At 30.7% G+C, this 16588-nt stretch overlaps 1 protein-coding gene across 8 annotated transcripts; it reads left to right on the top strand.

Annotated features, from left to right (window-relative positions):
• Positions 1–4240: 4240 nt before the first annotated feature.
• LOC107371772 (glycerol-3-phosphate acyltransferase 3) lies at positions 4241–15304 on the top strand. Of its 8 annotated transcripts, XR_016198290.1 has the most exons (8): positions 4326–4839; positions 8389–8521; positions 8597–8920; positions 9000–9325; positions 9531–9730; positions 9833–10058; positions 14476–14604; positions 14679–14691. XR_016198290.1 is itself a non-coding variant. In XM_089266943.1 (6 exons), exons 1-6 carry the CDS (start codon positions 4687–4689, stop codon positions 14922–14924), a joined length of 1311 nt encoding a protein of 436 aa, XP_089123069.1. In that variant the 5' UTR covers positions 4241–4686; the 3' UTR covers positions 14925–15304. The 8 variants fall into 8 exon arrangements, 1 of the variants encoding a protein (XP_089123069.1); XR_016198294.1 differs by lacking the exon at positions 14679–14691 and having other exon boundaries at positions 9833–9933; positions 14476–14605; XR_016198292.1 differs by lacking the exons at positions 14476–14604; positions 14679–14691 and adding an exon at positions 13004–14337.
• The last annotated feature ends 1284 nt before the right edge of the window (positions 15305–16588 follow it).

Genomic DNA, 16588 nt, shown 5'->3' with positions numbered 1-16588 from the left:
TGAAAGAGTGGAGGAGGTTGATTGTTTGGTGGTATTAAGGGGGGATCAATATGGGCACCTAATGAATTTAGGATATGCATAAACTTTCGTTGAGATTCAAGAGGAATAGGAACAGAGGTAATATCAGAATACGTCATACGCAACATCGCTTCGCGATCGCGTCCTAGTGTTCGAATAATGGTCTTGATTTCGTCCTCAGTGAATCCATTATGTCGACATTGAGTCATCCAATCAGGAACAGTAAATGTGGTTACTGTATCAGTGGGCAAACATTCGATGTCTTCATCGGTCAATTGTTCACCAACAAAAAGTAAATGAGTTTTAATACAATCGAAGAGGCGTCTCTTAGCTAAACAGGGAATCGGAACTATGACGCTCCAACCTTGTAGAGTCTCATTGATAGTTTCGAGAGTCATCTCATGAACAATCGGGTCATCTGCAGAGACATTGAATCTTCGTCTTCGTTGAACGGCCATATTGATTAATAGGGATAAGTAGTAATGCAGAGAAAATTCACAGTAAATATATCACTAGAGTGATGATGAAAGTTGAATGCGTAGATAATTAAAGCTGAGTATGGATGAAAGTTTGAAGCTTTAAAGTTGAAATTTGAATGGTTGAAGAGTTCAGAGAACTGGAGTTTAATTGTTGAAATTTAAAATTGAATTGAGATAGTTGAACTGAGTTAAGTTTGGTAATTTGAAAGAGTTAACCGGAATATTCTTAGAGGAATTGAATTTGAAATGTATTGAAGGTTTAAAGTTGAAATTGTTCAGGGTTTAGAGTTAGTTTGAGATTCTTTGAAGAATTGGAATTGTATGGATGAAGGCTGAATATTCTTAGAGGAATAATCATGCAAAGACTTGAATTAATTTTACCTTGAGAAAGCAAATGGAATTTCTTATGAAGGAATCAGAGTCCTGAGTTGAGTTTAATTGTTGAATTGAAGGAGAGATCATGGAAGATCTATGAATTTACAATAGTTCAAGAGAACTGAGTCAGGCACTGAAATCTTTAGAAAGGCACGGCGAGTCCGATATTATAAGAGTTGAGGGTTACACAAGTATAACCTTCGATAAGGTCAAATTAACCAAGACAGTAAAACACAGAATAAGAGTTCAACAGGCACAGAACTTAGCGATCCTGCCAGAGTCGCCAAGTGAAAGGTTTGTTACGGTAATCTGAACGAAGACTGCAAAGCTTGCTTTCACTACAAACCAAAAAGCTCGTATTCTGGATCGCTTGATTAAGCTATGCACCTAGCTGAACACAAATTGAGGTTTCCTTAGATCTCCTAAGAGATATCACACACAATTCAGAAGAGATACTTAGAGTATGGAAATACTGGAATAATTGAAATAAAGATTTTACTGAAGATCTTGAACTTAATTGAAGTTTAATGGTTAACTGAAATAAGAAGATTCCTTGAGGAATGGAAGTTGAATTTAACATAAAATTAAGATTTTCAATGAAATTGAAAATTGAACAGAGGGTGACTTACAATGAATGCAAAGTAAAGTAAAGAATGAAAAAATTGGGTTTTTATAACCAACTGAAAACAAAGGATAATTTTGGAGGGAACATTGTTAGAAAGTAAAATGATTGTCTTTCGACATTGTCTGATTTTTTGGGTTCATTACCAGTTAGCAACAGTTTCTTATCTCTGATTAATACAGTTAAAGCTGTGTAGCCTTTCACTTACTAATTATGTCTTGAGACATATATCTCTAGAGAGATAAGCGTACCTTTGGTAGTGCTTTTAGATTAAAAATTGAGGTGAACAAAAGTTGAAAGCTAACCACAAAAAGAAAGGGATTTTTGGTTCTCTTACTTTATGGAGCTTAAAATTCAACTTTTAAGATTTACTGATTTAACCAAATTTTGTGGTTAAATTTACAATGTTTCAGACTGATTTAGTTACGGATTTAAATGTTTAAGATTAACCATTGTGAGGTTTTGACAATTAGGAATAGTTATGAAAACTTAATAAATATTGTTTAAACAATGAATTGAAAAATGAACTGAATTTAAATTGAATTAAAGAAATGAATCAAGAGAATCAAGGCGAGAATTGAAAATCATTGAATGATAAAACTAAGTTACTTTCTCTACCCTTCAATGGAAATGCGCTTTTCGTCATTTGTTGTTTATCATGTTCATCTTTTGTCAGTTTTGTGCAGTACATGTTGTCTTGACTTGACTCAAAGTTGACCGGAACTGCTATTGGCTTGACTTTTCTTGCTTTAATTACTATTGAATCAACTCCATTTCATTTCTAAATAAGTTAAGAAGATGAAGGAATTCGAATCACGATCAGAAATTTCATTGTAGTAAGAATTCTCATTGACTATCATTAGTTGCTCGAAAGAAACAAAATGCTTTTAATTTTAACAAGGAGAACATTTCCTCATGAACTGCTTTTAACACTCAACGAAGAGGCTTCGATGATTGAAAAAAGCCTTTTGTATTGGTTTGACAAAAGAATGAGAATAGCAACTAGAGTCAGCAATCCTGACCGATCGTCCTCCCTTTCCATGATAAATTCAAGTTTAATTCAAGACTCAAATTCTGTATGCAAAAGAGTATTTCATTAGCATCATTAGTCCTGAAGTATTGGCATGAATATTCGTGCAAAAAAGACTAGATTGATTTCCAATGTTTAATAATAGACTAATTTCAATCAAAATCAAAATTCAATCCTGGTAATTTCTCATCAATGGAAGATAATTTGCTATCGAAATCACTAAAATTTATATTTGCAAATCAAGCCATATTCACGCAAATATGTCTAATTTGAACAACAAAACTGAACTCAATTGCCCACGCAGTGGATCGCCATTTATTTTGAGTTTTAATGAAGAGTTGATTGTCATTTATGCTGCTTTTGAATTTTAGTAGTCAGCTATTAGAGCTCGTTCTTAAGCCAAACCAACTGCAACTCAGCGAGAAAAAATTGAGCTCGCAGTAGTTTCGTACAAGTTTGCAAAACTGAAAAGGCAACTTGTAAACTGTAAAATGTTGCGCTAACCTGTGCAAAGCAAATATTAACCTTGCTCAACGAGAAATACCTTTTTGGAGTCTTCAATGCTATGCAAAAGTTTAACAAAAAGACTTGATTTGCATTTGCAATCAGATATGTAATACTTCCCAAGCTTCAACTTGAAACTGTCCATTCCACTTTTCCTCACTTGTTTGCGTTAGCCAAAAATTGATCTCGATTATTGCTTTCCAAACCTGATTGTTGTCCCAAAAACTGCAAGAAAAATAATCACAAAGAAAATCTATTTTGAGTTTTTTCCTCATAAAAATTCGAGGTCATTTCAATTCTGGATCTAATTATCTACATATTATGTAATCAATTACAGCATAAAGAAATGAATTTTATTGAAATTTTTAAACATGTTAATGCTATTAGTAGAAAGCTGACAATTACAATGAATCAGATAAATTATTTGATCTGACTTTGATTCTCGATTTAACCTGAGCTTTTGTCTCAACTAAACTGATGATTACAATAATTACAAAATGAGAATCGTTTTATCACTTTTAAAACTTTAATAAGTGTCAATCAATGTATAAAAATGAAAAAAAACAATCATCACATTTCGACAAAGACTTTCAGGATCATCATGATTATCATCATTATCTGTTGAAAAGGCTCAAGGTCTCAACGACAATAAAAAAAAGATTCAAAAAATGAATGTAAAAATTCCTACTTTTTACGCAAAAAGTTGCATTCAAAAACTCAAAGGCAATTGAAATATGAAAACAGATTTCAATCTTTCTTCCGATTCCAATGTAAATTTAATTGATTAATGACAACTAAATAAATCACATTTAGTGATTCATTCACGAACGAAGGAAAAAGTTCAACAAATGAAGGAAAACAAGTTGATATTGATAAATGTAAATCAAGCAAATTGAATCAAGGTTTAGTTTCATTCAACTTTAATGTTATTGAGACGCTTAAATCAAGGAGCATCAAAATGAGTAAACCGAATAAATCATTTGATTGAAATAAGAATTAAGAAGAAAAATAAATTCCAAAGATTTTCACGAAAACATTTCGAGAAGTTGATTATTTCGAGTAAACGATCCCAAGGAGATCGTCGAGTTGAAGGATTGAAACAATTGTAAGAACCAGAAGGATAACAGGTTAATATTGAACCTTCAAACGATAAAGAATTAACTTTCATATTCATCATGAAATTCATCGTCATATTCATCATTATCATCTTAATTCTCTCTCATTCTCTGTGTTTTGTCAATTGTCAGGGAAATTTTGCTTTTCTCGTTTTGTTGTTCAAAACATAATTCAAGTTTTCAAGTGGAAAGTTTCTTGTTTCTCACTTTATCCGTCAAAATTTAACATGTTAAGATTCATGATTTCTCTGATTGTTTGAACATTTGCTGGAACAGTTTACTTTTGATTTATCATTTGTTTCTGTTTAGTTCATTGCTACCTTTCACTGGTGATGCCTTTCCTGTAAATTAACTAATTAGTTTAGTAATTGCAATTTTCACCTCAAACATTAATCTTCTTCTTTAATTTAAACTCAATCAATCTTCAGTTTTTGCATCTTCTTGCGATTCCATCTTCTCATCTTAATTGTTTCATTCACCTTTAACGTATTGCGCCAATCAAAAAGACTTGTAACTTATTTTCATTTCAACATTGAGTGATCTATGATGATGACCATTACAAGTTTACTTTATTGGACTTCAACTTTGATCAACTTCTACCTTTACTCAGCATTGAGTATCATCATTACAGCCTGGTTAGGCCTTGATTTTGGCTTGTCAAGGCTCTATGTCAATATATTGGAGAAACTATTCCATGTAAGTCACTCAAAACTGACTAACTTTTGCCTAACAAATCTGAGAGTCGAAGAGAACTCGACATTAAAATCGTTTATTTCAATGCACTTTTCACTACATTTTACGTTATCCATCAAAACCTTATATTTAACAGAATTTCGTGAAAATTCGTCTTGAAATCATATCAATAATAGTTTCAAATCTGATGAGAGTTGCTTAAACAACTATTACATGAAAACGAAACTTGAAGCTTTCAAAATATTGCAATCCAATAAAGTTTAATCAAGCGATTTGCATCTTTAAAACTCAGTATCTTTAAGATGCTTTTCAAGCTTCGTTGTCGTCTTAATTTTCACGACTTTACTCTTTCACGCTCTTCATCGCTCTCTTCAAGTTTTGCTAAAAAGCCGATGCTTCTAGCATTTGCTTACTTCTTTTGAGTTAAAACTTTGTATCAATTTTCCAAGTTTATTCATTTTTAATGAAAATTTTATTGCAGCAATCGAGTTATTTAGTTTCATTGACATTAAAATAAGTGTCAAGTTTTAATGCAGCAAGACTTCAAATCGTTCATAGTAACTGAGATGAGACTTTTTATTATATTTACATAGAAATGCGAATCATTTTGAATCATTCACCTCGAAATGGGCGTCAAAAAACACATGTTAAAGTAACTCTGTATTTAGATCTAAATTTAGCCAATCTTTTACCCAAATCTCTTCATCCAGTGAAATGCAATTCGAGTAAAGTGAAACTTTTATTAAGATGAAATCAATTTTAGTCAGTCAAGTTGAAATTGGGCAGCTTATGGTTTACCCAAATAATGAAAAAAGCTTTATCTTGACCAACATTGAGCATACAGATTTTTCAATTCCATCAACAATGATTGAAATGAGAGTAGCAAATCAATGAGTGAAGTAAAAAAAAGTTTAAACAGATTTATCTTGACATTGAATTTGATGCACATTTTCAAGTTCATTTCAGTTGTTATCAAGCTAAAGGTTGAAAGGATGGTCAAAGCTGAAAGAAAAGGCTAACATTTATTTCACTCAAACTGTTTGTTCACTGATAATAATATTTTAATATTCTTGAACCGTTTTCAGTTACTTATATCAAAATCTCAATTTTTATCATATTATTGATTCCATATCAAAATTGTTGGTTTCCAATGAAAAATATTGTTTAAACAATTTCATGTCGTTCTTTGTCCTTTTCTGATCTCTTTTTCATTTTTATGGTCAACTTATCGCATTGACAAACAATCAAATCTTTTCACATAAAATTGAACTTTTTTTTCTGTCATTTCTGTTTTTCCTCTGAATAATAGTTTTCAACTCTTTCAGTAAAAGTTAACTAAATGCAAAGGGTAAAATTCAATAATCAATAATCAAAGTAAAAGAACTCGAAAGAATCACTTTTCATTGTTCTTTGCTTGTTCAAAATCAGATAAAAGATTCCAAAGAATTGATCATAAATTCAAGATTTTTTTCTTCTTTTCTGTTTTCCTTTTTACTAGAAAAAAGTTAAAAGGTCAACTCGATCAAAAGTTTCAATTCTCAAATGTAATTGATAATAAAGTCGAAAGTAAAGAGAATAATTTATTTCCATTTTATATTGAATATATTTTGCTGTTTGTCAGATTAAACAAGGTTAAGCTTCTTAGTTTTCCATGATTTTACTCAGTTCATGAGATTTAAACTTGAATCGAAATGATTAAATGAAATAAGGAAACAAATACAAAGGAATCACATTTGATTCCATAATCTTAAAGGTTGTCCAGTTGAAGAAGAGAGCAAAGATGAATTAAAATTGAATACAAGTTCAAGATTGATCAGAATTGATAAGAGCAAAGTTGCATTGATGCATTTGCTGAATAATCTCGCGTGTTTGGAACTTCAATAAATATCATTTTACTGAAAAGTCTTTGTAAATGTTTTTTCTTTGCCTTTCATTCCTCAACAATTTGTACATTTCATGGTAATATCACGTTACACATCGTGGTCATGGCTTTTAACCATGAAACGGTGAGCTTACGATGAACAATAAAAAGAAGCTCAAGATGATGAGAAAAGAGGAAAAAAGAAAAATGAAATTTTCTTTTTGCTGCGAAAAAAAAAGATTAAAGTTCCTCTGATGAACCAAAAATTAACATTTCCAACAAAGTTTCATCTGAACTCAGCTGATAACCCATGAATATATACATGCTTTGCACTTGGAATGGAGGCAACAAAATGAAATTTTGTTTAAACTTTTCTTTTCTCTTCAACTTTTTTCTTCTTTTTCTTTGCATGAATCAACATTTTCTTTCTGAACTTCAGACTGGAAAATTAGGAAATGCAAAAATTGAGTAAAATGGTTGAAATAGTTTCAATGAAACCAGAGATGAAATAATAATGATATTAATAATGAAAAAGAGGTTGAGGTGAGACAAGGTAAAAGTTCATGTAACTGAATATGAAAAACGTGAAAAGTTTTTTTCATTCGAACTTAAACTTTTTTTTGTTCTTCCATTTTTTCATGAAAATCAAGAGACAAAGTTTCCATCTTTTCATCAATTGCTTGACGTTGGAAGAAATTTTGCATCGAATTCTCAAAGAACTTTTTCAGTTTCGAAAATTTCGAGTTTTCTTTTGATTCTTGTTGGGGAAGTTTGTGAAAACTGTGATTATTCAATTTTCGATGTTGACTCAATTATGTTTATTGATTCGACGTAAGTGAATGAAGGGTTAGAGTGATGAATGTTGCTTGGATTTGAGTTAAAAACAGAACTTGAAGTGGATTGAGAGTGAATTGAATCAATCATATGAACTAATACACAAGGAAATTGATTTTTTTTCTGTCCGTGTTTTTGTTCCTCATTGGGTTAAAGTTGAAATGAACTTTTCTCATTGAGATTTTCTTCTTCTTCTTGTTCTTGTTTCTGTCAGACTTTATGTCTTCTTTGGTGTGATGATGATCATGATGATGATGGTAATGATGATACAAAAAGCGTTTTCAATTCATCACTTTCAGATTGAAATTCATTGGTATGACTCTTTTTTTTACTCTGCATTTAAATTCATCTCATGAAACTGCAAAGTTGTGTGTCTTGTTGTTGCTTCTCATGTTGGATGTTTCTTTAAATCTTGATATTTTCATCATCTTCATGAGGCTCATCGTGAACAGGCTGGGAATGATAAAGGAAATGAATATCTTGTGTTGTAAATATATTTGCAAGAGAAAAGGAAAACAGAAAAATTTATAAATTCTGTTGCTGAATAAGAAATGAATAACAGATTAAACTGTTTTTGTTGTTTTTTTTTTGCTTTCTCTTCTGTTCACTTCTTTACAGCTTTTTAGTTTTGTCTGTTTTCAGCTATTTTTAAATTCACAATTGAAATTGATGAGAAAAGCAGAGAAGAGAAAAAAATTGGAGAACAGAATTTGCTTTCACCAAAATTGATAAAAATTCAGAGTGCATTGAATAAAGGGTTGAGAAAAAAAAGAGTTGAACAATTTGTTGACTTGCATGCTTATTAATATTAAAAATTTACTTTTTTTGTAACTTGAATTTCGCTCTCTATTTTACAGTTTATCAAGAAAAATGAATCACTATTTTTAAAGTCATGTGATAATGTGACTTGCAATGGGCAAAGTGATCCAGCTGTTGATAAGATAAATGGTTATACCAAGCATGAGATTGATCAATGTTTTACAGCAGAAGGTAAATATTAACTCTTTTGTTGCTTGTTTATTCGGCTAATTGTTGGTTTATTCATTTATTTATTTATCTATTAAGTGCCTGAATCTTGGAATCTGTTGACACCAACATGGAAACCCCGTGACTCAGAAGATACAGTTTATGAGGTAACTCGCTTGGGTAAACTTGTGTACTTTGCTGGTCTCGTTTTCAGGTTTGGTTTGATTTTTCCAATACGTTTGGTAATTTTTGGCTACAATTTGGTTCACATTATATCGGCGCTATTCGTCTTGACCTTTGTGCTTCCACCGGGTAAACTTCGTAATGCTTATTACCGATTTATGTGGAAAGTTACCTTTAGATGTGCAACTCAAAATTTTGGTGGTTTATTCAGATATCATGGTACAGATTATTGCTTTAAAGGTAAGATACATTTCACTGGATCAATGAACTTTACTTAATGTCTAGTGTTTATATTATCTTTTGTTTCTCTTTCCTTTAGCTGGCGGCGTTGCCGTTTCAAATCATACTGGACCTTTGGATATTGTCTGTTTGGCTGACCATGTAAGGTACAGTTTCTTGGGCCGTCAACGTAATGGTTTACTTGGATATGTTTATAAAGCCATTGAGGTTTGTGGTGCAAATATTTGGTTCGAAATGAAGGATAAGGAAATAATCAAGGACCGTCTTCAGGCTAGAGCTTCTGATCCTTCAAGTTATCCTTTGGTTATTTTTCCTGAAGGAACTTGTACAACAACTGATAGAATCTTAAGATTTAGAAAAGGCTCCTTCGAACTGGATTGTTCAGTTTATCCCATCGCAATCAAGGTAAAATTTATTTTCTCTTTTTATGCTCAATTCAAATTTTAATTCTAATTTTAAAGGCAAAAAGGTTGCTTCAATTGCTTAAGCTGTGTTGAAATTAATTTTCACTGCAAAGCTTAATTAGGTAACAGCCCCTCACTGTTTGGCGCTTTTTCTCCTTTTGGATTTTATCGTCTGCTTTGCTCTATTTTAAATGTCTTTTCTCAAGGTTAGTCCGGACAAAGTTCATGACTTTTTTACTGTTTATAATTTATATTCATCAGTAATTAATTATAAATCTGTTAAAATGTCAACTAGACATTTATTTATTCAAATTATTACACGTATTTGTAATTATTGAACATGCTTGAACATGTCCACTTGGTGTTTGCTGTAACTTGTGATTTTAATGTTAAATTCAGTGACATTGTGAGTATGAACTATTTTTTAGCTAAATCAATGTTTATTCAACATCAATTTTTGTGGGTAATTAATGGATCACTTCGAAATCAACTTTATTCACTGATTAAGGCTTAATTAATTGACCTTGATTGGCTTAAGATGACCTTCTATTTCTTAAAGATATGGGTACAAACGGACGCTTTATCCAGATGTAGCTGAAAGCTTCAATTGTAAGCTTTTTCAACGGATTTTAACGCTTAAACTGTATCGGTGATTTATTAATGAATGCGGACCAATTTTACATGCATCGTTTCAATGTTTTTCAGACCCGATTTCATACGAATACGACTTCTTGGTATGCTGTTTATTGATTTTTGACTGTCTGTTTCATTATAAAACTTATGTCTTGTCATTTCTTTAAGAAATATGAAACTTCAGCCATGTCAGAGCAATTACTCTTTTACTCTCTTATTTATTATATACTTATTGATATTTGATTAACTTTCTCTGGTACAGCTAATAGTAAAACTGTTTGTTTGTTTTCTGTTCCCCTCTTGTGATTCAGTAAACTTGATAGTTTTTATTTATATTTGTCCAATGATGAAGATAGATTGATACAGTTTTTAATGAGTCAACTGTTCAACTGTATCTTATTAAAGTTTATCTACAATATTATCCAATATCCAATCCAGATATATTATCAGCCAATAACTTACAACAAGAAACTGAACATGAACTGAGAAAATAAATGATGAAAATTGAACCCAAAAATTTAATTAACCAACCCAAGTTAATCAATAATGGCTAATTGAGAGAGAGTAAAAGAGTAATTCAAAATGTTCACAACCAACCGAATAAAGTCGATAGATTTAGCTGTTGGCTTCAATTCACCAACAATATCCATTTTGACCTTTAAAAGTTTCAATTTTCTTTGAAAGAAATGTATTTTAATTTCCTTCCCTGAATCCTGACAATTTGTAAAGTGTCAGTAAATTTCACAACTCGATTTAGATTGGGATAAATGCGATGATTTAGCCTGGTGATACTTGAAAACGTTTGATATGATTGATGGTAAAAAGGATCAAACTAAGCTTTAAGCATCTTTTAGATCCCTTTTGTTTTGTTCAAAAAGACACTTTAGGAAGCAAATTTTGGTTCCCTTCACCTCTCAGTCTTGAGTCATTTCATTTATTGAATCTTGTCATTTTTGTCTGAAAAACTGTTGCTTGAAAATCTAATTGAATCTGTTCTAATAGTTGTTTCCTAACTTTCATCGTGTCTTTCATGTTTCTACTTCAGTCTTTGGTCAAATCTTTTCGTTAACATCTCCATCATTATTGTCATCATCAGTTTTTTTTTCATTTCATCTTCATATTTCTCTTATTATCATCTCTTACCTTTCCCGGTCTACTCCCAATAGGGATTGAGTGTTGAAAAAATGTTCAGAATTATTTTTTTCTTTCTCTCTCCTCATCTCTTATTATCAAGATATAAAAAACTAATATTTTTTTTCTCTTCTCATTATTAGTATTAACTTGATAGTGATTTTTGATCAGCTTTCTCAAGAGATACACTCACATGCACTTATACAAACAAAGGAGATGCGACAATGGAAAGTGTAATCAACGGAAAGGGAAAAAAGTAAAGCAAATGGACAAATCTGATGTTAAATCTTGTCAATAAATCAAACATTTTGTGGACGATTTAAGCTTTACCGTTGCTCTTCATTTTGTTACCACTTTTGTTTGCCATTGTGTTGTTATGAACACGTATTAATGACTGAGAAACAAAACAACATCAACAACTAAAACTGAAAGAGATGAACAAAAAAAAGCTCAGCTAAATAATGATAGGATTAAGCTCATGAAGCTATTATATTATTATCGTATTATATTTTTAGTATATATCTGTCAAAAGTTTCATGTCTTTATCCTTTTCCCTGAGCTTGTTTTTTTTCCTCTTCATAATAATATTGTGTACCTCAAAATTGTCCAAATTAGTAGTTACCCATTGACTCTGGCAACTTGTCAAAAATAAGAGATTGAGGTCATTTTTTGTCTTGCCTCGTCTGTTCTTGACCGACTCTTGTTGCCCAACATTCAATGGATTCAATTTAGCTCTTGTTCAGTGTCTATTGAGTCTACAATTCAACTCTAAATTGTTGCCTTCATTTGGTTTCTGGTTAACTATGAAAGTCTCATTTTTGTCTCATTTTAAGTTTTCAATGTTCAGGCTCAACCAGTTGTACAGAATTGATTTGTAACTTATTTGTTACTTGACTGTTTAATTTACTCTGACTGTTATATACTTGACAGTGTTTAACTTTATTGCACAAAAGATACACCTTCAGGATATAAACTGATTACAATAGATTTGAACAAATGAGTTTCTCATTTTGTCTTCAAAATGATATCTGTCCGATTCAATATTATTTTGACGAAAAATTCATTGAGTTGTCTTTTTTGTTGTTGTATGTCAACTGTTGAAGCCCATGAACAAGAGAAAAGTCAATTGGAGAAAAAAAGAAACACGAAAAAAAGGAAAAATGTTTTTAGCGTCTTTAGGGTAAATTGAAAGCTATTCACTTTTCCTAATGATAATCATTCTTATATTGTCATTCATCCATTTCTCATAACTTGATGCATAATTGTAAATTAAATTGCAACTTGAATTTACCCTGAAGATAATCATGATTTTACTCGAATATTGTCAAATATCTGAACATCAACTGATCACTTTTACTGCGTCTTTTGGTTCCTAAATTTTGCTCTACCGCTACTATTGATTGATTGATTACTTTTTAAACATAATTACAGTTAATACCTGTAATCAAAATCATAATAATAATAGTTTTTTTGCCGTATTACATGAAAGTAAAAGTGCAACATTGAGAGTTTTTGCTTTGATCAGATTAACTTTCCCTTGATGCTTGATTTTTGTTCATTTCTTTCCACTTGTCACATAACAATATTATTATTACAATTATTATCATTATTTTCATTCTCATTATTAGAATTGATTTCTATCTTTACTTTTCACCATTTAATCAGTTGTCTTGTTATTGCCATTGTCCCAAAATTGAAGGAGAAGCCAAAAGATTGGAGTGAAATGTTAAGAGCCAAATCCTTTTATACTTGATAAATATTAATCTGTATGCGAATCAATTCTGATCAATGAACCTTAAACTCATCAGGTTTGCTCATCTTTCTCTGTATCATCATTAGCCTCTTAATTTTTCATCTTATTCAGCAATTGAAAAACATTCTCATCTGAATTGTCTTTTTTTCCTTTCTCTTTTAGTTTTTTTGTGAAGAAAAGTGTTTAATATCCAATTAAGAGTCAAGAATGGAAATTATTTCCACCAGAAAACCATAAATTGATTATTACGATGATGATGATGATGGCAATGATCATGATGACGGAGACGATGAAAATTTACTTTTGGACCAATGAATTTTTACGCTTGTGTAACATCAGAATGCAAATTGTTATATATTGAAATGAATTTGCAGTTTTCATCAAATCGTAACAGTATTGGAGAAAGAATGAAGAAAAAGGAAAAAAGCCAATTTAATCAACTTTATTAAAAGTTATCAAGCTGATATCAAGATGATTCATATAAAAAAAGATGCGATTGAAGCAGTCATTTTATGCTGCCATGGTTGAGGGAAATGTAATGATTAAGTTAACTGTTGGCTTTGACTGAGGTGAAACTTGACTTGCATTGTCAAACATTTTCACACTCACATGGTAAACTTGAATAGATCAATGGCCAGTCTCTTTGGTAAAACAAAAGCCAAAGAAGCACCAAATTTGCTGACCTGATAGTAATGATAATTCATCTGACTATCATTTTTACCATGATCGCCCTTCATCAGTTGAACCTCTCGAGTTTGCCGTAACTTATGATAATGATGTTGATAAAAGGAGAAAAATTTAGGTGTCTTTTTTCACACTCAATCGACCGCATCATCTATTGCCTCTTCATCATCATCATCTTCCTTCAACGTAATACTTTTATAAAACAAAAAGAAAGTCTTGTAATGTTGATTTTCATTAACCTCGCCTTTTCTGAGTGTTACAATGTTCCTTAGCGTTTATTATGGGTGAAAAAAATCGTTGAGCATTTTTTACTTTTTATTATCATCACAACAGTTAGGATAAAATAATGTTTTCAGACAATAAAATGTGTAAAATGCAATTACACTTTTCCTCTTTTGTTGTGATATTAGCTGCAAAAAGAATGGGAAAAAAAGGAGAAGAAAAATTGGATAAAATCTGTAAAATAACCTTTTTTTGCTTTCAACCTCAATTTCATTTTCATTCTAGATTCCTACACATCTTTGACATGATACATGAACCATGAACTTTGTCCACTCTGTTGTTAACTCTTTCAATTTGTTTTAATAATTTTATCTCCAAGTTAAATTATTAATACAATGTTTTGCCTTCAACCTACAATGGTTGATGAACAGTGAACTCGCACTCACTTTACCAATCAACTATTAATTAATTGTCTTTAATGACTTTTATACAAATGAGACTCATTTTATTAAACTTTTTACAATCAAATGTTTAGTCTGAAATCAGTGAAACCAGACTAAATAAATGAACAGTTTCAACTTTTTGCTTAACATTGACCTTTTCTGCTCTCCTCACATTTTACTCAATCATTTTCAATTCATTTAACTTGAATGAACACGAAACAATTTATATTAATCACAATTTTACTTTTCTGTCTTTCTTTTCTTTCTTTTTTCTCTCTTGCTCAGTATGACTTGAGATTCGGCAATCCATTTTGGAACAGCAAAACCATTGGATTTCTTGGTATTTGTGTTAAATTTTTCACTAATTGGGCCATTATTGCTGATGTTCATTATCTGGCTCCAGTTTATAGAAAGGTAATTATCAATGGTTCAATCAATATGGACAAATTGTAATTTAATTCTCAATTGTTCTTCTCTTCTTGATTCAGGATTCAGAGACTGCTGTTGAATTTTCTGAGCGAGTTAGAGGATTGATTGCTGATAAAATTGGATTGAAAAAGATTGATCTTGATGGTTATAAAGTTAAATATTCAGTTGAAGAGACAACAAGCAAGTTAAAACAAGAAAAGGAATTAGTTGTAAAGGATAAAATTGAAAGAAAAACATTTTCACAAATTGCTAATCAATCATTCAATTTTGGTTCCAATGGTGATTTGCTTACTCGCTCATATTGATTCATCATTTTCACCATTTACCATCTCATTGTTCAACTAATTAAATTATCGTCAATTTGAATGAACCCAAATGGAGATATTTGTTTTTCCTTGTTGCTCTTCTGGTTAAATCTGCTGAATTTGATATATTTTTTTATACCAGCAAAAACACTCAATGAAAAAGTCAACCCTGAAATTGGATCAACCTCACATTTTACAAGAATTTTTACAAGATATTTTACCAAATTTTATGAAACATGAAACTGAAATAGTCAAGTCAAATAATGAATCTGTCCAGCTGTAAATGTAATTTATCGTTTATGGAAAAAATGTACTCTTTATCGTCTTTTCTGTGGTTATTAAGCGTTAAATAAAGGACAACAAATTGTGATACAAACTAACGATTATGAATACGATCATTTATGTTCCTTTATCAATTTTGTACCAACAATTAGACAATAATTTGATTTATTTCAATGGTAAATCACAAACAAATGATGCTCGTTTGCTCCATTTACCTGGAATTTAGTTACAAAAACTCAATTCTCCATTAAACCAACAATTAAGATGACTTGATAAGCTTACATAAACTGTTGGCATAAACTTAAATTACAATTGAAGCTGAATGGAGTAAATTATGGTTACATTTTGAAGTTGTTTCACCAATTTTAAGATTAATTTTAAATTTCACTTTCCATGTTCAGATTTGGATATTAAATTGTTATTTCAATTGATTAATGAAGATGAGACCAAATTAGCAAATGAATCCCACTTTGACTTCAAAGAAGCAACAATTTTGTCGGAATGATCGGAAATAACAGTCAACAAATCTTAATCAGTTTGGTGTACAAATTGTAATTAAAACATTACCAATTCAGAAGCTGATTTGTTAATGTCAATCAAGATTAGAAATGAAACATTCATGATTTGGTTCTGATAAACATTTTACTTGGATAACATTAGGTGAAACTTTTATTGTCTAATAAATTAGCAATACTAATTGAAGTGAACAGTTAAACCAAGTTGAAAAGTAAAATTGATTTACAATAAAAACAAAACTAAAATCAGAATGCATCAGATGGTCAGGTTTAGAACAATTTTTCACCATTTCTATCCTCTTCTTTACTCTTATTTTTACTCCCAATTCATCTCATCATCATCACCATTATAGTCATCATCATTATAATCAACATCATTATCAGCATGATCACGATTCCTGATGAAACGATAGCTACTTTTTTTAGATTGAAGGAGAAACAAAAAAAGAGTAAACTTGTGATAATAATGTTGTTCCTTTGTGAATTTTATATTAAATTGAAGTGAAAATTGAGCCAATTTTTATACTTTTATTGTCAGTTTAATTTGCTTTTTTATTTCTCTTCAAATGTTGCTGTCTTTTCACTTTTAGAATGAAAATGTTGATAGGAAAATGTTCATCTTATCAAAAAAAACCTCACATGATATCATTTCTTCATTTCCATCATTCTTTAATAGTAATTATATTTCTCTACTCTTCGTCATTTTTTGTCTTGCTTTTCATTTCCAAGCTCATCAAAACAAAAATACCTTTCAACTAGACGCTATTATTACCATGATTAGTAAATAAAATGATAATCAAATCATATTTGTTGTATAATCTAGACAATCGAAGGTAAATAACATTAAAGTTGCTATTCAATTCGCAT

This window comes from Tetranychus urticae, chromosome 2 (assembly GCF_039701765.1).
Source record: "Tetranychus urticae isolate SD_2017Ah chromosome 2, NJAU_TeUrti_SD_1.0, whole genome shotgun sequence".
Taxonomy (NCBI): Eukaryota; Metazoa; Arthropoda; class Arachnida; order Trombidiformes; family Tetranychidae; genus Tetranychus; species Tetranychus urticae.
The sequence above is the reverse complement of the archived record's forward strand: the minus strand, read 5'-3'. Positions and strand labels throughout refer to the sequence as shown.

Excerpts from the sequence above, each read along its gene's own strand:
- LOC107371772 (XM_089266943.1), top strand. The coding sequence starts at position 4,687 with ATGATGATGACCATTACAAGTTTACTTTATTGGACTTCAACTTTGATC. Across the intron at positions 9,326-14,475 it reads TTTATCCCATCGCAATCAAG|TATGACTTGAGATTCGGCAA; the intron begins GTAAAATTTATT and ends TCTCTTGCTCAG. Across the intron at positions 14,605-14,678 it reads TGGCTCCAGTTTATAGAAAG|GATTCAGAGACTGCTGTTGA; the intron begins GTAATTATCAAT and ends TTCTTGATTCAG.